The sequence below is a fragment of the Aspergillus heteromorphus genome (assembly GCF_003184545.1).
Source record: "Aspergillus heteromorphus CBS 117.55 chromosome Unknown BO70scaffold_12, whole genome shotgun sequence".
Taxonomy (NCBI): domain Eukaryota; kingdom Fungi; phylum Ascomycota; class Eurotiomycetes; order Eurotiales; family Aspergillaceae; genus Aspergillus; species Aspergillus heteromorphus.
In genome coordinates, this window is record NW_020290417.1 from 596669 (window position 1) to 621539 (window position 24871).

Here is a 24871-nt window from a genome sequence, read left to right on the forward strand (position 1 = left end):
CTTGCTTGACATGATACACTCACTACTCACTACTAAGATATGACACCGCACCGCGATATCGTATCCCAATCCCATGCGGAAACAGCATCCAGATGCAGGTCAGAAGTCTCTCCCGATTCTTACAATTTGCAACTAGATTAGACGGACGGTACCCACGCTCACCCTGATGCGACGACGTACAGCACAGACGCTAAACAACAAGCGGGTTGGATCGATCGATTGTGAAACACGAGCAAGCAAAGAAGCCGCAACTTTCGCCAATGCTACACTGGTAAGAAAAACAAATTTCTTCGCCAAGTCAAGCACAAGGACAATAACCCCCGAAAGAAAAAAAAAAAAAAAAAAAAAAAAAAAAAAAAAAAAAACAAAAGCCTTGCGTGTTTGGGGAAGAAACGAGAAGAAACGAATAACACATGTTCATTAAGGATCGTGAGGGGGTCCAGAACCAGTGAGAAAACCGTGACCGACATGGACATACATAAGGACCGTTCATCGGCGGGAGTCGCTGGGTTCCCAGTGGATGGGTTCGAAGTCCTGGTTCTGGAAATGGGCCTGGTTGTAGGGGGAACTGGTGCGACGTGAGTTAGCATGGACAGTTGCAGGGCCCCACGTTTGAGAGGGAGAGGAGGGGGAGGGGTACTTTTTGAATGGCGTGGTGACCGGCAGAGAGTGGCAGAGGTTGTTTTTCATGACCAGCGGGTTCAAGCGGATCTGCGGCCCATCCGAGGACCGAGGCGGTAATGAGCTCATCGGGGGTGGTGGTGCAGAAATCCGAGGAGGCGGCGGGGGGGAGGCCAGAGACATCGGAGGGGGTGACGCGTGCATGGGGGAGTGGTACACTTCCAGAGGCGGCGAGACGCTATACGGACTGGGAGGCGCCGCGGGCATGGGGGAAGGGGCCATTCCAAAGGACGGGTCCATCATCAGATTGGGGATGGACATCAAACTGGTATTCACATCGAACGCGAGAGAACCTTGATCCCAGGGGGAGTAGTTAGAAGTCATTGCGTATTGGTAATTGACCACGGGTTCCATATTCACAGTAGGTTCGGCTGGGTAGAGAAGGTCGTAATGGCCCCTAGGGCGTGGGTTAGCGTCTTTGATCACATTTGGACCGATCGGACTCACGGGCGATACAGCAAGCAGATCGTCGCTGCGCTGAGCCGCGATGGCGTCAGGAGGTGAGGCGTGACCACTTCCCCCTCGCTGCGGTCGAGGTACATAATCTCCACGGCGAACCCGGACGCTTCGATGACCCCGTCAACCAACGCCTGCAGTCCAACCTCGTCGATCTCCGTCCTGACGGTGTCTATCCGGGTCGCACAGTACTGATCCAGCGGTAAGGAGAGAAACGCCTGATACCGGTGCGGATTGAGTTTCATCCACGCACTCGTCAACAGCTGCGACACGTCAGTCATCGAATCTCTGAAAGCGAGCATCCACGGCGGTTACGAACTCTGAAGTGGGTGATGATGGCATTGGAGTTGTACTCGTCATTGAAGGCGTTGACGAGGAACGTTTCGTCCTGGATGCCATTCTGGATGGCCTCGGATATTTGGTTGAAGACACCTTCCGTCGCGTCCACAAAGATCTCGTAGAGGTGTTCTTGTTGGCCCGTTTGATCGAGAAGCACGTTTAGCGACTTTATCCGGACCAGTTCATGGTGTACCTGCATCAAATTTTGGAGGCCGAGGAGGCTTTCGAAGTACCCGAACGCAACCGCTACGCGGAGTAAGTAGACATCCATTGCCAGTAACACGCAAGGAATTACCTCTCCAGCCACAGTTCCCATCCCCCTTCATGGTCCGCGACAGAGGATGCGTTACTGCAAGTGCCTGTTGACGGAACTGTTAACCTTCCCTACCCTTCCTGCTGCGAGTTTGGGGGCCGCGAGCATACACTAGTCTTGGTGACAAATGTTGGATCCGCATTGGCATACTCCACAGCGATTGCGCCGCTAGACTGCCTCGTGGAGACGGCGGGGCCCTGGCCGGATGCGTGAGTTGGAGAGGTCGAGCCATTCGCCATGGGACGCTCACCTGAACGTTGGCTTGAAACTCATTGGAGAGTTTCTGGAACGTCTCCATCTCATCGGTGGATAGGGCGTTCATGTTGAAGTAAGAGTGCTGGCCGGGAGGATAGAAGGTACCCGAGATCTGAGAGAATCCGGGGTCGATAAAGGCAGGCGAGTGCGGGTGCTGCGGATAGAGCCCGGAGGTCAAATGCTGCCTCGTTGGGAAGTGGTTGATAGGGCCGAATTGATTCCAAGGAATATCCGACAGGGACATCGCACTGAAAGGTGGACGAGGATATGCTTTCAGGAGCAGGGGCTTGAGAATTCAGGAGTAGTCGGAGACCTTTTCAACAAGGAAGGAGCAAGTCAACGTCAGGGCCCTTCATTCACTCAGTAAGGTTCACGGCCAACGCGTGCAATACGCACAAGACAAACGAGCATTTTCCACGGCAAGTTCGTGCCGGTGCTTCTGTGCCTGACCGATGCAGGAGGGACCAGCTAGCTGGCTCTTCACACTGATGTAACCGATCTACTATGTGACGTCCTTAGCAGCAGATCTCACCAAGCCGTGACCACGAAGAAGATGCAAGATGGCGGTTCGGGAAATCCAGTAGGGCAGACGGGCTCGACCAATCAGTAGCAGCACAGGCAACCGATCTACTTGGAGGGATCCTAGACGGGGCGTTCTAGACGCTAACCCACGGCCTGAAGAACCCGGCAGTGGAGCGGTAGCATCGGGGAAGGGTGAAGGGCAAAGGGAGTGTGCAAAGGGGAGGGAGGACACAGACGGACGCAGAGAGCAGGCCAGAACAGAGCAGAACAACCGGGGAGAGGCAGGTCAGGACCGATGGATGCAGGCAGAAGATATCAGTAAAGGCAGTGAAGATAGGATGCGTAATCATGCCCTTGGCTGGAGGGAAACCAAGTCTCAATTTGGTGGGCATCCTGGCATGATTGTGGGGAGTGATAGGCCCCCGTTTCCCAACCAATCCACCCTCCTTTACAGCAGATAGGGACAGTGTTTGGGGAATAGACAACGGGATTGGAGTGGAAAATACATCCCTCACATGCCTGGTATCTGCGATTATGCACTGGCGAGGCAACGAACGTCACTCCGCCGCTGGATTGTTTGCATCCAAGCCCACCAGCCGGTTGTGTAACGGGGATTAGGTAAGGGTATGATGGATGGCAAGGGAAGGGCGAAGATGGAGGAGCAGACAACGAACAGCCTTATTGAGAGAGAAGAACTGAACGGATGGGGAGACGAGTGGCAAGTGGAACAAGAAGAATGAAGAGCAGACGCCGAGAAAAGGCGAACGGGGAGGTGGAATGGAGGCGATAGGGTTATGGAAATAAAGCACCGGCCCGGACAGAGAGGAGACAATGCGACGTGTGGGATGAGGTTCAAGATCCATGAAGTGAAGAAAAGCGCGCGTTCGGACCTACTGGAATCTGCAATAAAGCTCCCTCTACAGCCGAAGTGCATACGTCGGTCCCAGTGTCACACGTGCCGTGGCATCAAGTCCGCGATGCGTCGACGGAAGGCGGCGTGAACTAGGGCCGGATGGGGAAGTTGGAGAGACGCTGGGATACGGTCTGGTTGGTGGTGTGGTGGTGGTGGTGTGGTGGTGGTGGTGTGGGAGGGGCAGAGGCGTGTGTAGGAGCGACTCGGAGGGAGGGGAAAGCAAAAAGCAAGACAGAAGGATGAATAGATGAATGGATGGAGGAGGAATGGAGGAATGGAGGGATGGAGGGATGGATGGATGGATGGATGGATGGATTCTGGATGGTCAGAGCGACCGGCTAATCAATGATCGAGGAGGGGGGGGGGAGACCGGAGCAGGTCAACAGGTAAATTGATTGAATAGATAGATAGCAGGGATCGGGAGAACCTAAAGACGGCGGACGACCAGCAAGAAATAGGTAATAATAGGGCCAGACAGATGCAGTCGAGTCTGTCAGATCGCCGGAGGTGGTCTGGGTTTAATAAGGGAATTTAGTAGCCGTGCCGGGGGAAGGGGGGGGAAGAGGCTAGTAGTACTCTCCGTACTGCTAGTATCTAGTATTGTGTGTTCGTGTGTTCGCGGGTTCGCGGGGAGGGAAAGCGATGCGCGACGAAAAGCACCACTCTAGGAGCTAGGAAGCTGCCTGTTGCTGCTAAGGCTGCAATGTTGCTTGCTTGATTTCTGCCGAATTCTGCTGCTGCTGCTGCTGCTATGCTGGTGTCTCGAGAGTCGAGTCGAGTCGACCGGGCGCGGGGTTTCCGACGGGGTCGCCCTTAGTCGGTCTGCTAGCGGAAGGATGCGTGCTGGGTTCCGCCAGCATGGGCGGCACTCAATAGTCGTCTCGCAATTTCACCACTGCAGTGACCACTGCCCACACCCACCCTCCCGCATCCACCACATCCACCACATCCACCCTTCACCTTCACATCCACTCTTCATATCCACTTCCACTTCCACTTCCACATCCCCATCCCCATCCCATATCCCACAGCATACAGCTCACTGCTCACTGCTCACTGCTCACTGCACAACTTGCATCCAGGCGGCTACTGTGGTGGAACCTCCACCCCCAGACCAATGGTCGCAATGACAATCCCGGGAGGCCTGTAATCCGGATAGCTGAAGACCATGCTGTGTGTCCAACTGTCCATCCAGAGCAACCCGGAATAATAATGACGTTGGAGACGAAGGATAAACACCATCATGGGTCGATATCAAGAGTTTAGTGTACGACTAGCAGCCACTCCGACTTGCGTGCCCGTCCGCCCCCAGGGCCCGCGAGATGCAAGACATGGCCGGGCCCTCCTCACCGAGTCCCCATTGACCATCTAAATGGCTGGATTGTGGATGACGGATGCCCGTGAATACACCTCCAGTTCTTTTTTTCTTTTCTTTTCTTTCCTCTTTTTTTTGATTTGTGATTTGTGATTTTGGGGTTTGGATTTATGGACTTTTAATTTTCTGATTTTGTGATTACATATATTCTGATGACTGATGGATGGATGGGTCGATGTTTTTTTTTTTTTTTTTGTTTTCTTTTTCCCCCATCTCTCCATGATTAATTATTATTGTTGTTATTATTACCTGTTCAGTCCGGCTCGGTCCTATTTTGCCCGGTGCAGGAATCATCGCCAACGTCCACTAGCGAGGGCGACTAGCAGCTGGCCAGCCCAGGAAGCACCAGAAGAATGCCCAGCAATTAATCCGATCATCTGTGTGGTGATCCTGTGGGAGGGTTGAACAACCTCCCCCCAACCTGAAGGTGCAGCGGAAGAGCCGGTTGGACGGGGACCCAATGAGGGTGATCGTCGCCCGTCGACATCCCCATCCAGTGTAACCGTCCAGCGAGATTCAGGTTGGGGGGATCCGTCATCCATCTGATTATGAGAAGGACTGCACTAGATAGATACTGTATCTCTGTATATGTGTGCGTGTGTGTACATATCTGGTCGGTGCAGGGGATGATTTACCCACTTCTCAATGATGCGATCCCGAGGGGAGAATCTCCATCAAAATAATCGCCGGGAAGGAACGATAGATAGTAGATAACAGTATCTACTGTGTATCACCGCGATCGTGAACCCCGATCTGCCTCCTTCTATCTTGTTGAAGGCAAGTGGCATCGTCCATATCACGAGGCAAATGCCGACGCCGGTCCTGATTGGCCCGGCCAGCGCAACCCGTGGGATCAGTCCGGGTGCTCAGATCGCAGCCCTCATCACACCAGAAGCCGGGCATCATCATCATCTTCTTCGTCTTCATCTTCTTCATGGTATCTATCCACAGTGGAGATAGTATCAAGGTGCCGGGGCTGTTGAGCCAGAGGAGCCACCGAGGATGATCGAAGCAGGATAGCAAACAAACATCCACCCATCTGCTGAAAGAAAAAAAAAAAAAGAACGAACGCCCGATCTCGATGCAACCGATGACCCTACCTGCGCCTCTTGATCCTCCATGCACTCGAAAACGGCCACATGTCCTGGCAGGCGAGCCGACGATCGGCTTGACTGGTGGAAAGGCTGTCGCGACGCAGCTAGAGAATATATCGTGGTGTTGGATTCGAGATTGACTCCTGCTATCCAGCAGCTAGCGACTCGGACGAGTGGGCGCCGGGCTAAACCAAGTTAACCAACCCGCCCCTAGCTCTAGTAGTGCTGGCACTTGCAGCGGCTGCATTTGCTGTGTACTTACGGTCGACGAGCATTCGCCCGTGTCGCCACGCACCCGATCGAATCCCTCAAACCCCGACGCGACGATGAGGGGGGTGAGGGGGTGGTGAGATGGATTGTGGGTGGTGAGTGGAGGGGAGCGATGAGCGATGGTGAGGAAAAGCGAAATTTCGGGACTAAGCCGGTCAAGGTTATTTCCCTTTTTTTTTTTTCTTTCTTTTGTTCAATTGTTTTAGTTTAGTTTAGTTTAGTTTAGTTTTTTTTTTTTTTTTTTTTTTTTTTTTTTTTTTTTTTTTTTTTTTTTTTTTTTTTTTTTTTTTTAATTTCCTTCCGGACCTGCCATCTGCGCGCACTGCTCCCAGCCGTCTTGCATGCAGAAGTTACGAGAGAGAGAGAGAGAGAAAGAGAGAGAGACTGCAACTGATACGGGATTCCGCCGGTGCCTCGCCTAGACACTGCGACGACTAACTACGGCTACTGCGACTGCTAAGGACGACTACTGCCTACTAGATACAGCGCGGTCTCTTTCTTCCCCCGCTGACAGGCGGATTCGCATTCATCCCCGGTACTCCGTCCTCTACGGCGTACTCCGTACTGGAGGTTCCCTCCTGCCCTGTCGATCTGGAGCAACACAACACCGCCGCAGCATTTGCCGCCGCACTGTTTCGCAACCTGGACTCGAAGAAATAAGAAACCCGAAATCCGCCAAAGAAGCAATGTGCGACTATCGACTCCCACAGACCACTGCTTGAGACAGACTCATCGGCATGGGATCAGACCACCGTAAGATGTGATGGTAAGACCTCTCTCTGGTGCCATCCTGCCGGTGTGACCAGCCATCCAGTCAGCCCTCCGGATTGTGACCATGGCCATGGGCATGGGCAGGGATCGTAATCAACAGGCTATGGCCGGATGGGGACAGGGCATTCGAAGTACCTACAGTAAACAGCGTGGACGGACAGCAACCCAAGAGCCAGGAAGATTCTCGATCCAACTAAGAGGGGGCTTGCATATGCTACCTCGGAAGCCACTCCGAGTCCATCCATCGCCATCGCCCGTCCGCAGTCCGCAGTCCGCAGTCTGCATCCCTGATCTCTTCTCTCTGTCTGGCCGCCCGGGGATACTTGGTCCATTGTACATATTCCACCCCGTAGCGAGCGATGGGCGCTTTGTCAGGCGCTGTCGCTGTCAGGTGCCTTCCTGCCGATAGAGCAGTACTAACCCGCCCGCCGTGACGGACTCCCCTGTCGTCTCCGGGCGAGGCAACCAGCCCAGCCTCGTCCGCTGTACAGTACTTTCGCCCGCGCGGGACAGATCACAGATGACCAGACAGTCAGTCAGTCAGACAGGGTACCTGGATCTCAACCTTTTCTTTGTTTCGTTTGATTGCTTTTTCCCGCCACCCATGCAGCATGATGTCCTTCCGATTCGTCCCAGATGCTTTGCTCAACAGCCCAGCACCTATCGTTCTCCGGAGTCGGCCCTGTGATTCTGGGAATTGCACAATGCAGCCTGCAGACGAAAACAAAGCAAAGAGAAACTACGTACTAGGGAGGGCCGGCACCGGTGGCGTGAGGGTTGCCGGGGGTGCTATACAAAGAATCAAGGTTGTGTCTCAGCTGTCACTGCTCTGCTGCAGCTGAGACATTCACACTGTCTGTCTGTCTGATATCTTCGGGGTATTCTCGGTTCCTATCGAAGCCACCAGATAAGTACAGTAGGTGGCCCCCGGGAGTGACACTTGCATCCCTGCTGCGAGGTACTCCGTAGGGAACCCTGCACCTGCCACTACTACTACAACTACCACTACTCTCTACAACCTCTACAACATACTACGGAGTACTACTGTCTATCTACTAACTACCTCCCGGGCAGAGGTACGAAGTAACATGACATGAAGCAGAGCACAAAGTCCCTCGATCGGTCAGCAACCCACAAGCTAGCAAGGTAACAGCTCCTTCCATGAAGCAAACATGCAGCAGGCCAGACCAGCCTGACCCATCGCATCGTGGACTTTTCTCTCTCTCTCTCTCTCTCTCTCTCGCTTCGCTCCCTCAACTACCGTCCTAATCGGCATTCACTCCCCGCCGCCCTCTACTCTAGTCCCTCCATAGCCATCATCATCATAGTCCACCATCTACCTAGATAGATACCCCATCCCGATCGAACACAATCCCCTCCACCCATAATTAGAACCAAGCGGTACTTACTTACCCGCCCACCTAACCCCTGCTAACTATCCATCCGGCTATCCATCCATCAAATCCTTCCCTTCCCTTACCTCCGGATTCCGAACTCATTCATCCTCCATTCATTGGGTACCTATCTACCTACCTGTCTGTCCGTTTACCGGCCGTCACTAGGTAACTAGCTCACTAGCTCCCGGTTTCACCTTATGTTAGGTACCTACTGTACCTAGGTAGGTAGAGTTCCTTAGCGTACCTGGTTAGGTACCTACGTATCTACCTATCTCTGCCTCACTTCACCGTGTCTCTCTTAGGTACCTACCCTTCTCCCTTCTCCCTTCTCCCTGTCCTCTGTACTCTGCCCTCTGTACTCCGTACTCCGCACTGGTCTGTATGTACCTACCCAACGCCCCGGGCGGCTGCGAGCGAAAAAGTACTGTACTTGCGTCGTGCGCGGCTGGGTTCCGTGTGCGACTATCACTACTGTACCGGTAGGAGTAGGTACGGAGCTTACCTAGAGGGCCAGATGCTGGACTGTACGCCCGCGCCCAATCAATCTGGGGTTGGTTACTTACTGACCCCTACGGTGGGTACCTACCTACCTACTTACTTAGGGACGGGGCTAGGGTTTGTACCTAAGTAAGTAAGTAGGTACCTAAGAGGAGGAGGGTATGTACACGACTCCTAGTACCTACCTACCTACCTACCTACCTACTTACAATTCCGCGGGCTAGGTAGCTAGTTAGGTACTACCGGTAGATACAGATTCTGTGGAGTATGGACCTAGGTACCTAGTTCATCTCAGATAGTCAAGTTCTTTCGGCCGAGGTTAGAGGTTGTTTACCTTAGGGTAGGTTCTGTGCTGTTCTGTTCTCCTCTCTATCTCTTCCCCTTCTGCATGGTGCATTGATCCTACCGTACCTACCGGTAGATGGTACTCCGTATTCCATACTAAATTGTCCACGGGCCGTGATAGTGTAGTGTTCATATTAACACACAGCTTCTGGGTAAGTAGGTGTGTATGTAGTGGACCAGCTATAGTGGGTAGGTAAGTACCCTATGTTAGTATGTAAGTATGCGCTGCGCTGTGCTGCGCTGTGCTATGCTATGCTATGCTAGAGTTCACATATACTCTGTACACACATACATAAGGTAGAAGTGATAACAGCAGTATTAACGGCGGAGTATGTACTTACCTAGAAGTTTAGTTGATATTCAGTCGGAATCAGGCTTCTGGATCTACCTACGGTAGACTCTAGGCTCGGCTCCTGACTCGAGTCGGTTCAGACTCTATCCTATATCCATACTGCAGATTTCTGGCTGAATATACCAGGGAGGTAGGTAGGTAGTCACCTCCTACATAGACATCTCAACTCGACCTCCAAGAAAAAATGTGCTGGATAGAATTGATAATACCTCATCTACCTATCTATCTGCAATCCTTGTAACTCTGTGACTGTAACTGCAAATCCGCAATCCTGCAGCATTCATGCCCGTCTCTCACCCGAGTACCTGGCTTGCTTGATTGCTTGCTTGCGCAACTCCATCTGTTCTGTGACGTCTCAGGTGCCAATGCTGCTTGCCGCTCTTATGTATGTACGGAGTACATAGGTAGGTACATATGTGTGCACCTAGGTAGTAGGTAGGTAGGTAGGTAGGTATGTACCTTTCTCCGAGTTTCATGATGGGATGTACTCTATAAACCCTCTCTGCTTACTTCTCACTTACTTAGGTAGTTATCTGTATGTCTAGGTTATTAGTTACTATGTAATTTGTGCACATATACATATACACATTATATACCTTCACCATATGAAGCTCTGTGGGTAGATAGCTGGTTGCTAATCAATAGCTACATAGCTACATAGCTACACAGCTAATCCCGAGAAAGGTAGGTATTAGACCCTATATCATCCCTCCTATAAACAAGGATATACTTCCGGGCCACGGAACCAGAACAACCACTTACCTCTTTTACTTCCTTACCACTGGCACCCCCTGCTTCCCTCCCGTCTTCCCCGTCCCCGTCCCCGTCCCCATTCCCGTCCGTCCACAATCCACATCCACATCCCCATCCCCATCACATCCACATCCACAATGCCATGTCTCAGTGCCTCAACGTCAGACAGACCAGACCAGACCAGATAGCTCTCGGGTCTTGATTTTAGATTTAACCTGCTGGATCGCAAGCAAACAATCAGACCGACATACATGCATACCTAGGTACCTATATACAGATAGGTAGGTAGACGGGTCGTTTGTTTGCTTGCCAAATCCTGCTGCTCTACTTATGTGGCTGCTTGATTGGCTGCTTGCTTGTCCTGCTGCTCTGCTTTCCGGGAAGTCGGAGAAGCTGGGATGATCGGACGTGTAACATCCTCTGCAACAGCGACCTACCCACCGTAATAGTATTATTTGCTAATGCGCTGAGGCGCGGAGGCGCTGCCACTGGCATCACTGTACAGATTCACTTCATTTACTTATCTACCTACGGAGTACTTACTTATATCCACATACCGAGGTACTAAAGGTAGCTAGGTAGGTAGGTAGGTAGGTAGGGGTTTCATCTAGTTAGTTATTCGTATCTAATTACTAATTATATCACTGGCCAGTGGCTAACTACATGGTACAGGTATCTAGTACCTAGGGTAAGGCAGGCAAGGCAAGAATATTTCACTACTGGACTGCATCAAGTAACTAACCCAAATCCAAGTCCCGTGAATAAAACCCCATCCAGAGGATACAACACAATACAAACTCAATTCAGCTCAACTCAACCTGCACGTCATGTTTCTCCATCAAGGGTAAACGGATAAAAAGAAAGAAAGAAACAAAGAAAGAAACAAAAAAAGAAAGAGAGGGGGGGGGGGAGAAAGAAATGCGATCGGTGCAATGGCGGGCAGGCAGGGTAGGGTCAATTGTCTAGACCAGTCTATCTTGCACCACCAACACCAACACCAACACCCGTACTCCGTACTTTTCTCGTCTTCCACATGGCAGACGGCGGTTGACCTGTTGCGATCGATGGGATGGATGGGAAGGACGATGGCATACCGGCATATCGGGAAGGTCGATCCGGTGAGTTGTAGGTACTAGGATGGACCTAGAATTATGTACCATCCTTGATCGTGGTGGTGATGAATCCTGGGGGGGTACGGAGGACTGTGTACCTGATACGGAGTACCTAGTTACTACCTAGGTAACTATCTAGAGGGAGGAGGTACTTTGGACAATGGGAATGGGTGTGTAGTTACCTGTCTGGGCTGGATTATTGACTGGTGGCTTTGGGGTTGCGGGGTGGGGCTGACTGGCTGGCTTGCTGTTTTGTCTTGTCTTGTCTTGTCTGTCCCTGACTCTCTTCCCTACTGAACTACTCACTACTTACCAAGGTACTCCCTGCCCTGGGCTGCTGGCTGGGGTATCCGGCTGAGGTACGGATACGGAGTACTCCGTTCTTCGTACTTGTTTACCACTCCCTAGTCCGTAACTACAGACTTGATGTTTACAAATCTACTATCTACGCGCGGACGTACTCCGTAAGAACTAGGCATGTGCATTGGCCTTCATGATCTCATGTCTGATGGGTTCGGCGTACAGCACATGCATCGCGCCGAGTCTGTAGCTGGCAGGTACGACGTGCGAGGGCGAGCAGGCTACAGCATGACGCAGCCAGGAGACGCGGAGATGCGGAGACGCGGAGACGCGGCGACGCAGGAGATGGCAGTGGTACAATGTGTCACTATCCAGATACTCAGACCCAGACTCAGACAAACTCAGACCTTGGTTCCAGGCCCGCCGCCGGCTTTGCCCTTCCATCCGCCCCGCACGCGCCGACCACCACCACCAGCGCGTAGACCTGCGGACACTTCGTCTCCAAGCCCGGGTGGGAATATGGGGCCACCCTTCATCCCGTGGAGCTGCGCGGGGTCTTCCCTGAACCCTTCCCCGTCGTTCAACGTCGTTTGCCAAAGGGCCCGCAGCGATGCGTTCCACTCCTGGAGAGCCTGGAGCCGGTCCACATCGCTGGTGCTCGCGATCACCACTATTCCGTTTTCCTGGTCGATCTGCGCGTCCAGCTTCTTGTCCAGGATCAGGAAGCTGATGATGTCCTGCACCTCCGGTACGGAAATGCGGATGTGCTTGGAGATGAACTGGAGCGTGAAGCGCGTGTACGGGGCAATCAGCTTGAGGACCGCCTTCGTCCGCATGTTGCGGCTGACCTCGTCGATGTTCTCTGCGATGAACGGGTCCGCCAGGACGTCCGGGTTCTTGCTCAGGATCTCTTCGTATGCGTGGATGTCGTCCCGCTGGAACGCGTCCACCAGGTCGGTCATGGCCGAGATGCGGGGGTCGTTCTTGTACGGCTTGGTCTCTTGCGAATAGAACGGGTTGATATCCGACTTCATCAGCATCGTCGTCAGCACGAGGTACTTGAGCACCTGGATCCGTTGTATTGAGCCCGCCTCGTCGTAGTTCCGGAACGACTCGAAGAAGTCGCTCTGCGCTTCCTCCCAGTTCTCCTCGCTCATGTGCATCTTGCCTCCACATTCGCGGATGATTCCCATGATCTTGGGGTGCGGCACGGCCGACCGCACGCGGAGGGCGCGTTGGTAGAGCGCTTTGAGCCGTTTGTTGTTCTTTGTCTCGGCGTACATCTGGATCTCCAACGCGTACAGCTCCAGTAGGTATGTCCCTTTGCTCGGGTCGTCCGTCCCATCTTCCCGTTGACATGCCCGGTGCAACTCCCGCACTTTCTTGCTCAGCTGGCTGTACTCCTTCCGCTCGAGCCATAGGCGTGCCAGCTTGATGTTCGTTTTCAGCCACAGTCGCTCGTTGTTGGTGTTCTGGAAGGATCGGAGGGTCAGCGAGTAGAACTCCTCCATGCACTGGTAAGCCGTGGCGTCGTCCGATCCCTTTTCGATGTAGTCTAGCATGTTGTTGATGGATTTTTCGGAATAGTTGCGTGTGACGGCGGACTTGACGTATGTGAGGAGTTCCTTATAGTGTTCGACGGCCTGGATGGTCAGTATCTTGCTTCCCATTCCCATGGAAGGGACCAGTGACGGTGGGCGACACAACTTACATCGCCATATCTCCCCAGCTTGAATTCCAACTTGATGGCCTGCTTTAGACCCTTGAACCCCCTGTTATCATCAGCAGCTGGCCATATTCCCGTCCGCATGCGCAGCCTCTTACCAGTCGCCCTTGTCTTGTTCTAAAGCCGGCACGCCCAAAAACTCATCGATGGCCTCCTCCGGGTTGTCTATCTTCATCTGCTTGGCATTGTAGTATTTGTTCTCGATCCCGACGTCACCCGACTCATCATCGTCCGCGTCCTCGTACTCGAAGTCGTACCTGCAACGGTTGGATTAGCGCACCGGATACCGAGGACAGACAGAACGGGATGGCTTGGACTTACTCCTCGTCCCCGGAATCTTGCATGAAATCATCATCGTCAGACATTATGAAGAGAAAAAATAAGGGCTCAAGGCGAGTAGGGTATCTTAGGAATGAGAGCGGGCTAAAGAGAGGGGAGATAAGTGGATTGATGGGTTGTTGGATGGGTGACGGCAGAGCGACGGAGCTTCCGCGCCTATCGGAGCCTGGGGCAACCTTGCGGTTCCCCGCCTTAAGTAAAGAGGAGCTTACGGGCCGACCGAGAGGCCCTCCATCTGACTAACATTATTCTGTCTTCTGATGAATATACTATCCTAGGATGGCTCAAGGATGGCTCGAGGATGATCTGTTTCACCGACAGTCTCGGTCACTGCGATCGGGGTTTTTCTTTGTTCTCGAGTCAAGCCGAAATCCTACAAAGACATATTGGTTGATCCCAGGCGGTGGGTGTTCTTCATATATATATATGTAGCGGGCGCAATCACCACCCCAGTATTATCTAGATACTTTACTAGTTGATCCCTCAATTAAGTAGAAACCACCCCGTTTCAGACCTTCGACTCGGATCTTCGCTCTGCCTGACTGTGCATGATTGATTCTAAAAATATAGCACCCTCCTAACGGCTGTCATGCTCTGTCCCGACGCTGCAGCGATAGGATACCGAAGTACTTTGAAGAGTCTATCTATCTGCTCCTCCACCGAGCCCACTTGTACCGCCCTTCATCATGGTCCGCCGACACTGCCACTTCGACCGCACATCTAGAATATGAACAAAGAAGGCGCAGTACACCACCGCCGGCTGAGTGAATCCTGGCCAGGCTGGCTGTGGCGAAGTCAAGGACCGGACTTTCTCGAGCGGTTCAGGCACGGAAGAGGCGAAACCAGCAGGGCGCTTGGCAGATGACGATCGTCCTATTCGCGGATCGCCCGTTGCAGAGCCGATGACATCGACCGACCCTGCAAACTGCAACTTACTCGCGCGGCGTCAATTCTTCTTCGTGTTCGCAACCACTCTTCTGTCTGGCTCGCCTGCTCAGTGCCTCTGCCCCGTGAGACGTTATCTGTCCTCCGCATCTCTTATTCCTCGTATCTTCTATCCCGCATACCCTTCCCGTGCTGGGTCGACCCCCTCCCTCCCTCCCCGAATCCCGATCTAGCCCCCTTCCTCCCTTATCTTTTTTCCCTGGACCCTGCTTCCTGGACCTGCATCCCCTCACATATCGATCTCGAATCCCGTCACGATGGATCTCTGCGGCCGTCAGAAGGTGGTGCGACGCAAGATGGTGCTTTTGTCAGTGCGACCGACTCTTCACGATGACTTGGGATGGGCAGGACGCTGACTTCAGATAAGAGGGGACGGTGCGTGCGGAAAGACCTCCGCCCTGAATGTCTTCACCAGAGGGTGCGTATATCTCCAGTATTGTATCATTTTGACCGTGGGTGTCCAACAGCTAATGTCCTCGCCTTAGATACTTCCCAACTGTTTAGTGAGAATGCCCTTCTCCTATCTACGCTAATACCACGTTGCGATATTAACCTCTGCGACTTTCCCCCAGCGAGCCTACTGTATTCGGTGCGCATATCTTCCCCGAGCCACGAGAACCATTTGCTGACCCTTGACCTTCACAGAGAACTATGTGCATGGTAATTCCTCCCTGCCTGCCTCTCCGCGATCTGCTCGCATACTCATCAGATGCCAGATATCTTCGTGGACAACGTACACATGGAATTGTCGCTATGGGACACGGCCGGCCAGGAGGAATTCGATCGGTTGCGCGCGCTTTCATACGAGGACACACATGTGATCATGCTTTGCTTCAGCGTGAGGATCCATGCCCTACGAAGCTGGGCCCAGAAATTGACTCCTACCAGGTCGACAGTCGGGATTCGTTCGAAAACGTCGCGAGTAAATGGATCGAGGAGATCTCCGAGAACTGCCCCGGCGTCAAGCTCGTCCTCACAGCGCTCAAGTGCGATCTGAGAAAGGACGAGGCCGACAACGAGAACCCCAACGCGATCGCTTACGACGAAGGCCTGGCCAAGGCGAAGGAAATCGGCGCGGTCAAGTACCTGGGTAGGTGCCCCTCAATTCATCCTCGACTCCTCGTGTTGTCTGTCATGCAGGTTCGCGCAGTCCCTAACATATCTGTCTTGGCAGAGTGCTCCGCCGTACAAAACCGCGGAATCATGGAAACCTTCTACGAGGCGGCCAAGGTGGCCCTCGAGGTGAAAACCCAGGGGTCTAGCGGATCCGGCGATCGATGTGTCATTCTCTAGACCTGTCTATTGTCTATCCATCCTCCCCCTTACTGATATTATGACCTCCGTGGCATTGCTTGCTCTGTTCCTATACCCTTCTCAACCTTCCCCCCCCCCCCCCCCCCCCGTTCGACGGCTGAACTGGATCAGCTGCCGTGAAGCTTTTCCACAAATACCACCCACCCACCATCATCATCACCATCCTGGGACTGGACTTATTTGTCCAGGTTTTTTTGAAATCGGCATCAAGTTACCCTACCCTACCTTAGCCTTGCTTCTCGGCGTTTCAGCCCGTCACTTTTTTTTTTTTTTTGTTTTTCTTTCGCTTCTGTTTTTCTTCTTCTCTATATATACTTTTCTTTGGACTCTGTTGTAATCCTGTACACCTAATGTTTGCTTGGGATCTGACCTGCCCTGCGCTGCAGAAAAGTAAGCCCGCTGGAAACGAAATCCGGTGGCTGCTCTGCTCTGCTCTCGCTCTCGCTGTCGACTGACCGGTACCGGTCGCTTTTGTCAGTCGGTATCGGCATTTCTTGGTATTTGGTATAGACCGAGCAAATGGACCATCCATCCATCCATCCATCCATCCCTAATGCATTGTCTTGTTAAAAAAACTGTCCATCTGTACGATCCTGTCCTCACCGGTGCGTACGTAGTCACCACACCACACCCAATACCGGTATAGTATATCACACCCACCTTAAACTCCCAACCCATCTCTAGATACGAATAGTCTATCTAACCCTCCACCCCTTCTCATTCCCGCAAAAGTTCCTCCTCCTCAACCCTATAAACCCCCTCAATCCCCTCCCCCCTCGCCCCCGCCCCCTCCTTCTCCCCACACGCAAAATCCGCATTCACCCTCGCCACAAACGCATCCACAAACCTCCCCGCCACCTCCTCAACACTCACCCCCTGCACCCCCTCCCCCTCCAAACTCGTCGCCTCCCGCCCCTCCAGCCCACACGCCACGATCTGCTGCAGCCACCACATCGGCTCCCGCGTCACGTTGAATCCCACCCCGTAGCTGCTGATGTTCCGCCGGAGGTGCACGCCGACCGCGGTGATTTTCTTCGGGGCTGAGCTGGACGTTGAGGTGGCGGTTGAAGGAGATGGAGACACCCAAACCCCCGGATCCTCAGTAACCTGACCCATCACCCCATAGCCGCGGAGTACATCGATGACGCTGTTCTCGAGCAATCGGATATGGCACCGTGGGGTGAGGCCCAGACGTCGGAGGTCGAGGATCGTGTAGCCGACCATTTGGCCCGGGCCGTGGTAGGTTGTTTGGCCGCCGCGGAGGGTCGGGTGGTATTCTGCTAGCGGGTTGGTGGGGTCATGGTCATGGGGGGGTGGGGTGCTGGTCGAAAGAGATGGCGGGGTGAGGAGGCGACGAATGGGTTCGAGGGATGGCGGGAGAGAGAGCGTGTTGGTTTTGTTGGTGTTGGCGTTGGCGTCGGCGTTGGGGCAGGTGTTTGAGGGTGGTAGGTCGCGGCGTCCGGTCGTGTACACTGGGTTTGGGGTGAAGGTTATGATCGTGGGGTCCGGGGCTTGGGGCGTAAGGTGTTTCTTGTGCGCGAGGAGTCGGCTCGTCAGGGTTTGTTGGAGGTTGGCCACCCGTGTGAAGGAGACGATGTCGGGGTAGTGTAGGTGGGCGAGACGCATTTTGGTGGTGGTGGTGGTGGTGGATGGTTGTTAGGGGTGGCGCATTGTATGGTGGGTAGGAATAGGGGGTGGTTGGAGGTGCTGGGTTGCAATTGACGTGATGGGCGTGGTTAGGGTGGTTTGGGATTGAGTTGGAGGGATGGGGATGGGATGGATGCTGTTGTAGTATCCGAAATCCGATAAGATGTTGCAACGTCACCGGCCCCGGATCATGTGATGAGGGACCAGGACCAACCACTTCGATTCGGAGTCTGTAGCCTGTACTCCGAAGGCCAATTTTGAATTATTTAGAGGTGCATGCGTTTGACTTTTTATGTATGGTAGGAGGTGGTTTTAGCTTTGTCTAGGGATAGGCTGCAAGGAAGCCCGCGCAGATCTACAGGAACCGGTTGTATGTATGCCAATCAGGCGGCTTGCATCGAATATATACGACTATGAGCGTTGTCTGGGACTCCTAGCCTCAGTCTATCGGAGTCGCAGACAAACCCCCGGAGAGATGTACAATTTCACAAAAGAATAAGGGTGAACGACTATGCGGGCCGAACACCATTGACCAGCGGCTCTGGCGACTCGTCGACCAGCTGCCAATCCCTCACGCCGCCCTTCCAGTCCGCAATGCGACCCTCACGCACACGAACGGTGACAACCCGCACATCGGTGTCGATGGAGATGCTGGGTCTCCGCTGACCGGGCTCCCGCTGCTGTCCGAATGTGCCCATCTCTTCCTCGAAGGTGTTGTTCTCGAGGTGCTGCTTCTTGCACCATTCCTCCTCCTCGGAACCTGGCTCCAGAAAGCGCGCGCAGCCGGTGATAGTGGTCGAGATACTGGATAGCGCGCTCGTGTTCAGATTCAGAAGCAGGCTCGCCAGCGAGGACCGAGTGGCGGCAGGTGGCGGGGATCCCTCGCGATCACCGCTGGAGGGGGCCCGGGTGGGTGGACGGTGAGAGACCCAGTCGTGGACCAGAAGAGAGACGCGAGGGTTGGTCAGCAGATGGTTGGTTTTGCGAGAAGAGTTGTTGGTGGTCATGATAATCGTGGGGTAGGGGTCGAAGGGTGTCGAGGGCAGAAAGGTGTAGGACATGAGCGAGATGTGGGGGGTCAGGCCGTCACATGTTGCGAGATGAAGCTGGCATAGCCCATTGTTAGCTCTGCAAGAGTGGAGGAGATGAGATTGGAGGCAGCAACAGTACTCACGAATCGCGAGTTCTTGAGGCATGACTTCACCTCCTGGGGGAGGGTGGTCGCGACAAGCGGATGGGTCGTGGTGGCGGAGGCCTCGTAAGAGAGGGGAGGGTTCATCGAGTCCGCCATGATGCAGGGGAGGCAGATCTGCTGTTGAGGTGGATGTGGAGATGTACGGTTTGTTCGATATCGCACTGCAGCAATTGCAACCTGACTCTGGCCGAGTCGACGAGCATCAGGTATCCATCCAGCGTGGCGGGCCTGGAGGGGAGCGGAACAAGAGGCGCTACCGGATTGGGTCGGTCACTCTAGTCCCTATTGGGCCTAGCCTCCAGGGCTCGGATCGCCGCGCGGCACGCGTCGATTACATAATGACACCGCAATGAGCTCCATCGATCGACGTCATCGGTGCTGGGAGCTACGCCTGTTGTTGTTGTGGGCTGTTTCGGATGCACCTGGAGACTCTCTGATATGCATGATGTACTGCCAATCGGACCCGGGGCAATTGGTGTTGCTCTGTGATAGCCATAGCCGTGGTCACGGAGCAAAGGAAGACCGCTTTCGTCATGGTGTCGGACATGCAGGGCTAGGCGCCGGAGATCGACCTGGACAGAGGAATGGGCAAATCAGGAGGAATGCCTATCTCAGGGAGCTACGCATCATCACCAGTAAGAGGAGGTCCTGTATCTGCCAGAGAGGTTATTACACTAGGGCTGGGATTGGCGAGCAGGCATATAAATGGCACAGCCCAGCAGTAGACAGTAGACAGTAGACACATACGTGGTGAGGGAACAGCGCAGCCTACTACTTAGTCTACTACCTACACAATACTCAGCCGGTCTGCAGCCTTTCCCCGCACTCTATTCGCAGGTGACGACTTTCCCCAGCTTCCGCTAGGCGCGCCCGAGGTACCTTGGGAAGTTAGGCCTGTGTGTCCGTGTTGTCGGCCGGCCTCTCCTCCCTCTCCTCCCTCTCCTCTCTTCTCTCCTCTTCTCTCCCATCCATCCAGTCCTCTCCATTGGCGCCATTTGACTGTCACCCAATATCCATCCCCCCCGTATCCATTAACCGAAGACCGCCATTGGGGATTATTCATTCTCCGCCCGACAATCGATCCTCCTCTTTGCTGACCTTGGCCTCGAAGCTTGCTACCTGACTGGTTCCGTGGGCTCCTGCTGCAGTGCTCCTTCCTTTTAGCCGTCGGTCAGGTCATCCATCGCGTGTCGACCTCGTACCTCTCCTTCCCTCTTTCCCTCTCTCCCTCTCCTCCCCATCCCTGCCCTTATTGCTGTCGTCGCAGCTTTCCCACTTCCCCTCTCGCCTGAAACCCCCTCCTCTGTGTATTCGCTCGCCTACCTATTTGGCTTGTCACGCCCACGCCCACACCCACACCCACACCCGTCCTCCCTCCTTCATTCACATCCACACCTCTTCCCCGACCACAGTTGCTGTTCTAAAACACCACTTCCTGCCCCCTTCCCGTTCAACCACATCTACCTGCCTTTGTACAGCTTTATCCAGCTCCTGTATCATGCTCGCCCCTCGTGTGTTGCGGCCGGCGTCCTCGCTGGTTCGCCCCTTCAGTTCCTCTGCCACTGCGTTCCGCGCCCCCTCTATCCGTGACATCACCCCCGACTCGGCTACCGAGTTTAACGCACGCCAGAAGGAGTTCCGCGAGAACCTGGAGGTCGCTCGCAAGAAGAGAGAACAGCAAGAGAGTCAGTTTGTCGATGCTTCTGGTTCCACCTCTGCCTCATCCCCTGCACCCCGTGATCGCCTCCGTGAGTACGCTACCGCTCCCACTGCTCCGCGCGCGAGCAATGCGAGCAGTAACCATGTTCCCGTCTTTGATGCTGCTGGAGTGCTTGATCATAAGGCTTTAGGCTCACTTTCTGCCCACCGGATTCTAGGAGACGAGCAGCTGCTGGAAGCGAGTCAGTCTCCCAAGCGCGGCCCCTTGTCGTCGCTCATCTACGGAACGAAGGAAGGCCAGCAGCTGGACAAGGATATCGAGCGGTCGTTTTCGCAGGTCCTCGCCCGTGGAAAGTATGTGCATTCGATCGTCTTCCACGACGTCAAGCCCGACAAAGTCGATGATTACGTCAACCTCGTGGGCCAGTGGTATCCCCGCATGGCCGCCGACCCAGAGAACCGAGTGAACTTGGTTGGAAGTTGGCGTACGCAGGTTGGGGATAACGACACCTTTGGTACTGATGAGCCCCCACCCCATCTCTGATGGCGTACTGTACGCTTCTGGGCAGTAAGTGCTGACTGTTCGTGCAGTTCATATCTGGGAATATCAGCGTTACGAAGGCTACCACGATTCTCTGCACAACATCTCCAGCCACCCCGAATTCCCTGACTTCGACCGGAAACTGAAGAGTTTGATCAAGAGCAAGAAGACATCTTTGATGCAGGAGTTCTCCTTCTGGCCGACGACTCCCCCCCGACGCCTCGGTGGTCTCTTCGAGCTTCGATCGTACACTCTGCACCCTGGGAACCTCTTGGAGTGGGAGACACATTGGCGACACGGACTCAAAGCCCGCCGGGAAGTCATGGAGGGTGTTGGAGCGTGGTTTGTACAGATTGGGGAGTTGAACACGGTGCACCATCTTTGGCAGTTTGCGAACCTCGAGGAGCGTAAAGTTCGCCGGGAGCAGTCCTGGGGCATCGAAGGCTGGGCCGACACGGTGCACAAGACGGTTCCTCTGATCCAGACCATGAAAAGCCGGATCCTGATCCCGATGCCGTGGAGTCCTGTTGGCTAAGCCAGCAGCGATCACATGGTGACGGTCACGAGACAAGGTCCTCCAATGGAGGCACCCGGGCGTACAGAGCCAAGCATGAATGATGTTGTTTGATGATCCGAGCGCCGTGGGCAGGGAATGGACAGAGAGCAGGGGGACAGACAGGAGACGGTCGGACAGATTCAGCCTGGAGTAAACCAGCCCGTCTCTTGTCACACAATCCACTCTTGGGCGCCTGGGAGCCTTGGGCTGGAGCCTGGTGTATTGTGCACACCGCCCACTGTTCCCGACCCTGGCCCGGCCATGGGAGGGGTGCCTTGACTGTATCGTATCGAGCATTTTAGCCTACATTCAAACTGTTCCTTTGTTGTATCTATCTATCTATCATCTCGCATTTACTGTGCCGTGGCAGCCTCGCAGGGAACATCCTGTCTGCAAGCAGCGAACAAAGTTGATCTATGGTCCCGCTTCGTTACCATTTCTAGCGCCTGTGGTGTCTCCCCCGCTTGGATTCGACTGAATCCAGTTGGTCGTCGTCAGAGGCTGCCTCGCTCGCCACTCGCCAGACTCAGCAGAGTCGCAGACTGGTTGCTGTCGCTTTGGGCCCCCACTGTCCCACGACGATCGCCGGTAGAAAAGAGGAGACCCGGGCCAAACAGGCCAGCGAATGAAGGTAGAGCAGCACGTGGGCATCCCGAGCGAACCCACTGAGGGCAAAGACGAGACGCGGTGGGATTTGACGCGGAGGGAGTTGTGCGCAGGACTACTGGGCGACTACCGCCCCAAGCGGTATCGGACGCCGCTTGGCTGCGGCGCGAAGTCCCGGCCGGTCCCCGCGTCCGCCCTTGCCTGCGCTGCTTTTCCGCCGGCAGAAAAAAAAAACAGGACGGACTCGACAAAGTGACAGACAGACATCAACAACTGACTCGCCCGCCGTTTTCCCCACGCCCTCCCTCGCCCCCCCATCTCCTTTTATTCTATTCTTTTTGTACTTCTCTTTCTATTCTTCGTCCATTGAGATAGTATTGGCTTTTTAATCACCATCTCTTCTTCTCCGCCCCCGCCCTTCTCCCATTGGCCGTTCGGCCCTTGTTTCCCTGTTTCCCGCGCATTCGCAATTTTGGCGTCAACTCCATTTCGACCGCCCGCCCGCTTGGCTTTTTTCGCGTGTCGCCCCCCCCCCCCCCCAAACAAAATTCTCTGTCTTGGTCTCCCGGTCGTATTGCTCCTTGTATCCCAGGGACACACTACTGACCAGCAGACACGATGGTGTACATTCGCCAGCATCAACTGCCCAAGCTGCGGGAGTACCGCTATGCAGGCATCGATCTGTCCCTTATCAGTCGATATGTTCTCAAGCCGTTCTATAATAACTTTGTGATCAAGTTCTTTCCCATGAGCATGGCGTAAGTAGCGAAAGCCGGTTTGATTTGTCTCTAATTGATGTTCTCACCTGGCTAACCGATGGGCTCGTCGTCGGTCTTAGTCCTAATGCCGTAAGTCTGTTCTGCGACGGGAATAGGAATGGGAATGGGTCAAATAACTGAGGTCTGGTAGATCACCCTCACGGGGTTCCTCTTTGTCATAGTCAACTTCTTCACCATCCTGTGGTACAACCCGACCCTAGACCAGGATTGCCCCCCCTGGGTCTATGCCAGTTGCGCCCTCGGGTTGTTCCTCTATCAGACGTTTGACGGCGTAGACGGCATCCAAGCGTATGAACTGCCCCTCGCGCCCCCATAACTTTGGATGGTAGACGGCATGCTAAATCGATCTTGCAGGCGGAGAACCAAGCAGAGCGGTCCTCTGGGTGAGCTGTTTGATCACAGTAAGTTCCGCGCGGGTCTCTAGACTGGAAGATGCACCGGGGTTAAGACTCGTCTCTAGGCGTCGATGCATGCAACACGGCTTTGGGGGTCCTGATCTTCGCCGCGGCGATGAATCTCGGCCAGTCATGGGCCACTCTGTTGACCCTGTTCGGATGTACGTGGCCCTTTTGGCTTGAATAGGAGCATTGGAGAATGCTGATGTGATACAGCGACCATGACCTTCTATATTCAGACTTGGGACGAGTATTACACGCAGGTGCTGACCCTGGGAATCATTTCGGGCCCGGTGGAGGGCGTCCTGACCATCTGTGTCGTTTTTGCGTTTACTGCCTATGTGGGTGGCGGGAGTTTCTGGCACCAACCCATGCTTCAGACCATTGGCGTACCTAAGTTGGGCTTCCTCCCGGAGAACATCTACAACATGGCCTTTACGCAGTGGTACCTGGTCTACGGTGCCGTCCTCCTGTTCTTCGCCATCGGCTCCAGCATTGTGCACGTCCTGCAGATCCGCCGCGAGCGGAAGCAGGATGCCATCACGCCCCTGCTGGGCCTGGTCCCCCTTGTCGCCGTGTGGACGCTTGTGCCGGCCTACCTCTACCTGCAGCCGACCATCCTGGAGAACTACATGGTTCCGTTCTGCCTGTACGTGGGCCTGATCAATGCGTACGCCGTGGGCCGGATGATCTGCGCACACCTGGTCAAGGCCAGCTTCCCTTACTTCAACATGCTTCTGGTTCCGCTTGCGTTGGCCGTGGTCGACAGCGCCGGGGCGTACTTCGGATACTGGGCGAGCGTGCTGGGCGACGGAGCCGGCCAGGTGGCCTTCATGTGGACGTGTTTGGGTCTGTCGGTCGGTATCTATGGCAGCTTCGTGGTAAGTGCAGAGCATCACCCCATCGTGGGTTCTGGTGGAGAGAGACGCTAATCGTGAACAGCATGACATCATCACGACGATATGCGACTACATCGACATTTGGTGCTTGACCATCAAGCACCCGCACGTGGAGGTGGAAGTGGTGATCACGAACGGAGACGCGAAGAAGTCGAATTAATGAGATGACGTGGAAGTTGTGGTGTGCCATTTAAGTGGTGTTGCATTATGCGGAGAGGGCCCGAGCCGCAATAAAAGGGTGGGTTAATTGGATGGAGTAGTTCAATTTCGGGGCTATAGCAGACGCAGGGGCGATGTCACAAGTAGTCCGGTGTCTGAATGGCAGGCACATGTCACCGGGCCAACCTGTGTTATGTGCGAATCTAGACAGCGCAGTATTGGATTAGCGATAGAAATGTATTAGTACGAATTGTTGAGCGCGTTCATCGGGATAGTAGTACTCGGGAGTACGGAGTGCTGTGTAGATAGAAGGTGGAGAGGTACACGTACGGAGTACTGCGCTGACTGCATCGAATGCTGAGATA

At 54.2% G+C, this 24871-nt stretch overlaps 8 protein-coding genes across 8 annotated transcripts; 3 read left to right on the forward strand and 5 right to left on the reverse strand.

The window, feature by feature from the left end:
- Positions 1 to 428: 428 nt before the first annotated feature.
- On the reverse strand, positions 429 to 2405 carry BO70DRAFT_362131 (OTU family ubiquitin thioesterase). Its single transcript, XM_025543210.1, has 7 exons — positions 2040 to 2405; positions 1900 to 1986; positions 1772 to 1835; positions 1457 to 1722; positions 1129 to 1400; positions 641 to 1078; positions 429 to 568 (listed from the first exon to the last, which is right to left on the reverse strand). The coding sequence occupies exons 1-7, from the start codon at positions 2286 to 2288 to the stop codon at positions 490 to 492; spliced, it is 1455 nt and encodes a 484-aa protein (XP_025399476.1). The 5' UTR covers positions 2289 to 2405; the 3' UTR covers positions 429 to 489.
- Positions 2406 to 9805: 7400 nt separating this feature from the next.
- BO70DRAFT_37141 (uncharacterized protein) lies at positions 9806 to 10215 on the reverse strand. The gene is made up of 2 exons (XM_025544798.1): positions 10178 to 10215; positions 9806 to 10114 (listed from the first exon to the last, which is right to left on the reverse strand). Exon 2 carries the CDS (start codon positions 10055 to 10057, stop codon positions 9875 to 9877), a length of 183 nt encoding a protein of 60 aa, XP_025399477.1. The 5' UTR covers positions 10058 to 10114; positions 10178 to 10215; the 3' UTR covers positions 9806 to 9874.
- A 1593-nt stretch (positions 10216 to 11808) lies between these two features.
- On the reverse strand, positions 11809 to 14144 carry BO70DRAFT_37145 (putative COP9 signalosome subunit 2 (CsnB)). Its single transcript, XM_025544802.1, has 4 exons — positions 13794 to 14144; positions 13571 to 13729; positions 13458 to 13518; positions 11809 to 13389 (listed from the first exon to the last, which is right to left on the reverse strand). Exons 1-4 carry the CDS (start codon positions 13835 to 13837, stop codon positions 12148 to 12150), a joined length of 1506 nt encoding a protein of 501 aa, XP_025399478.1. The 5' UTR covers positions 13838 to 14144; the 3' UTR covers positions 11809 to 12147.
- Positions 14145 to 14766: 622 nt separating this feature from the next.
- Positions 14767 to 16146, forward strand: rho3 (Rho family GTPase RHO3). The gene is made up of 8 exons (XM_025543211.1): positions 14767 to 15063; positions 15124 to 15174; positions 15242 to 15259; positions 15329 to 15345; positions 15402 to 15416; positions 15473 to 15594; positions 15645 to 15846; positions 15931 to 16146. Exons 1-8 carry the CDS (start codon positions 15014 to 15016, stop codon positions 16047 to 16049), a joined length of 594 nt encoding a protein of 197 aa, XP_025399479.1. The 5' UTR covers positions 14767 to 15013; the 3' UTR covers positions 16050 to 16146.
- Positions 16147 to 16796: 650 nt separating this feature from the next.
- Positions 16797 to 17844, reverse strand: BO70DRAFT_314920 (lipoyl(octanoyl) transferase LIP2; the record flags this gene model as incomplete). The annotated part of the gene is made up of 1 exon (XM_025540291.1): positions 16797 to 17844. A coding segment is annotated over exon 1 (900 nt), but the record flags the coding sequence as incomplete, so codon positions are not given.
- Positions 17845 to 18085: 241 nt separating this feature from the next.
- BO70DRAFT_362140 (pyridoxamine 5'-phosphate oxidase family protein) lies at positions 18086 to 19031 on the reverse strand. Its single transcript, XM_025543212.1, has 2 exons — positions 18892 to 19031; positions 18086 to 18823 (listed from the first exon to the last, which is right to left on the reverse strand). Exons 1-2 carry the CDS (start codon positions 19006 to 19008, stop codon positions 18227 to 18229), a joined length of 714 nt encoding a protein of 237 aa, XP_025399481.1. The 5' UTR covers positions 19009 to 19031; the 3' UTR covers positions 18086 to 18226.
- Positions 19032 to 20193: 1162 nt separating this feature from the next.
- Positions 20194 to 21970, forward strand: BO70DRAFT_37304 (NIPSNAP family protein). Its single transcript, XM_025544892.1, has 2 exons — positions 20194 to 21086; positions 21163 to 21970. Exons 1-2 carry the CDS (start codon positions 20411 to 20413, stop codon positions 21645 to 21647), a joined length of 1161 nt encoding a protein of 386 aa, XP_025399482.1. The 5' UTR covers positions 20194 to 20410; the 3' UTR covers positions 21648 to 21970.
- An 847-nt stretch (positions 21971 to 22817) lies between these two features.
- Positions 22818 to 24734, forward strand: BO70DRAFT_362141 (aminoalcoholphosphotransferase). The gene is made up of 7 exons (XM_025543213.1): positions 22818 to 23032; positions 23113 to 23122; positions 23184 to 23341; positions 23408 to 23454; positions 23514 to 23609; positions 23665 to 24329; positions 24391 to 24734. Exons 1-7 carry the CDS (start codon positions 22893 to 22895, stop codon positions 24505 to 24507), a joined length of 1233 nt encoding a protein of 410 aa, XP_025399483.1. The 5' UTR covers positions 22818 to 22892; the 3' UTR covers positions 24508 to 24734.
- The last annotated feature ends 137 nt before the right edge of the window (positions 24735 to 24871 follow it).

What these genes read in the sequence shown, in the direction of transcription:
- BO70DRAFT_362131 (XM_025543210.1), bottom strand. Translation starts at nt 2,288, where the DNA reads ATGTCCCTGTCGGATATTCCTTGGAATCAATTCGGCCCTATCAACCAC. An exon ending in TGGGAACTGTGGCTGGAGAG is followed by an intron (nt 1,723 to 1,771) that starts GTAATTCCTTGC and finishes TACTCCGCGTAG; the next exon opens with CGGTTGCGTTCGGGTACTTC. An exon ending in CCATCATCACCCACTTCAGA is followed by an intron (nt 1,401 to 1,456) that starts GTTCGTAACCGC and finishes GACGTGTCGCAG; the next exon opens with CTGTTGACGAGTGCGTGGAT.
- BO70DRAFT_37141 (XM_025544798.1), bottom strand. Translation starts at nt 10,057, where the DNA reads ATGAAACTCGGAGAAAGGTACATACCTACCTACCTACCTACCTACTAC.
- BO70DRAFT_37145 (XM_025544802.1), bottom strand. Translation starts at nt 13,837, where the DNA reads ATGTCTGACGATGATGATTTCATGCAAGATTCCGGGGACGAGGA. An exon ending in GAACAAGACAAGGGCGACTG is followed by an intron (nt 13,519 to 13,570) that starts GTAAGAGGCTGC and finishes TGATGATAACAG; the next exon opens with GGGGTTCAAGGGTCTAAAGC. An exon ending in AGCTGGGGAGATATGGCGAT is followed by an intron (nt 13,390 to 13,457) that starts GTAAGTTGTGTC and finishes CTGACCATCCAG; the next exon opens with GCCGTCGAACACTATAAGGA.
- rho3 (XM_025543211.1), top strand. Translation starts at nt 15,014, where the DNA reads ATGGATCTCTGCGGCCGTCAGAAGGTGGTGCGACGCAAGATGGTGCTT. An exon ending in CGACGCAAGATGGTGCTTTT is followed by an intron (nt 15,064 to 15,123) that starts GTCAGTGCGACC and finishes ACTTCAGATAAG; the next exon opens with AGGGGACGGTGCGTGCGGAA. An exon ending in CGGCGCGGTCAAGTACCTGG is followed by an intron (nt 15,847 to 15,930) that starts GTAGGTGCCCCT and finishes CTGTCTTGGCAG; the next exon opens with AGTGCTCCGCCGTACAAAAC.
- BO70DRAFT_362140 (XM_025543212.1), bottom strand. Translation starts at nt 19,008, where the DNA reads ATGGCGGACTCGATGAACCCTCCCCTCTCTTACGAGGCCTCCGCCACC. An exon ending in GCCTCAAGAACTCGCGATTC is followed by an intron (nt 18,824 to 18,891) that starts GTGAGTACTGTT and finishes GGGCTATGCCAG; the next exon opens with CTTCATCTCGCAACATGTGA.
- BO70DRAFT_37304 (XM_025544892.1), top strand. Translation starts at nt 20,411, where the DNA reads ATGCTCGCCCCTCGTGTGTTGCGGCCGGCGTCCTCGCTGGTTCGCCCC. An exon ending in TGGGGATAACGACACCTTTG is followed by an intron (nt 21,087 to 21,162) that starts GTACTGATGAGC and finishes CTGTTCGTGCAG; the next exon opens with TTCATATCTGGGAATATCAG.
- BO70DRAFT_362141 (XM_025543213.1), top strand. Translation starts at nt 22,893, where the DNA reads ATGGTGTACATTCGCCAGCATCAACTGCCCAAGCTGCGGGAGTACCGC. An exon ending in GGCGTAGACGGCATCCAAGC is followed by an intron (nt 23,342 to 23,407) that starts GTATGAACTGCC and finishes TCGATCTTGCAG; the next exon opens with GCGGAGAACCAAGCAGAGCG. An exon ending in GGGTGAGCTGTTTGATCACA is followed by an intron (nt 23,455 to 23,513) that starts GTAAGTTCCGCG and finishes ACTCGTCTCTAG; the next exon opens with GCGTCGATGCATGCAACACG.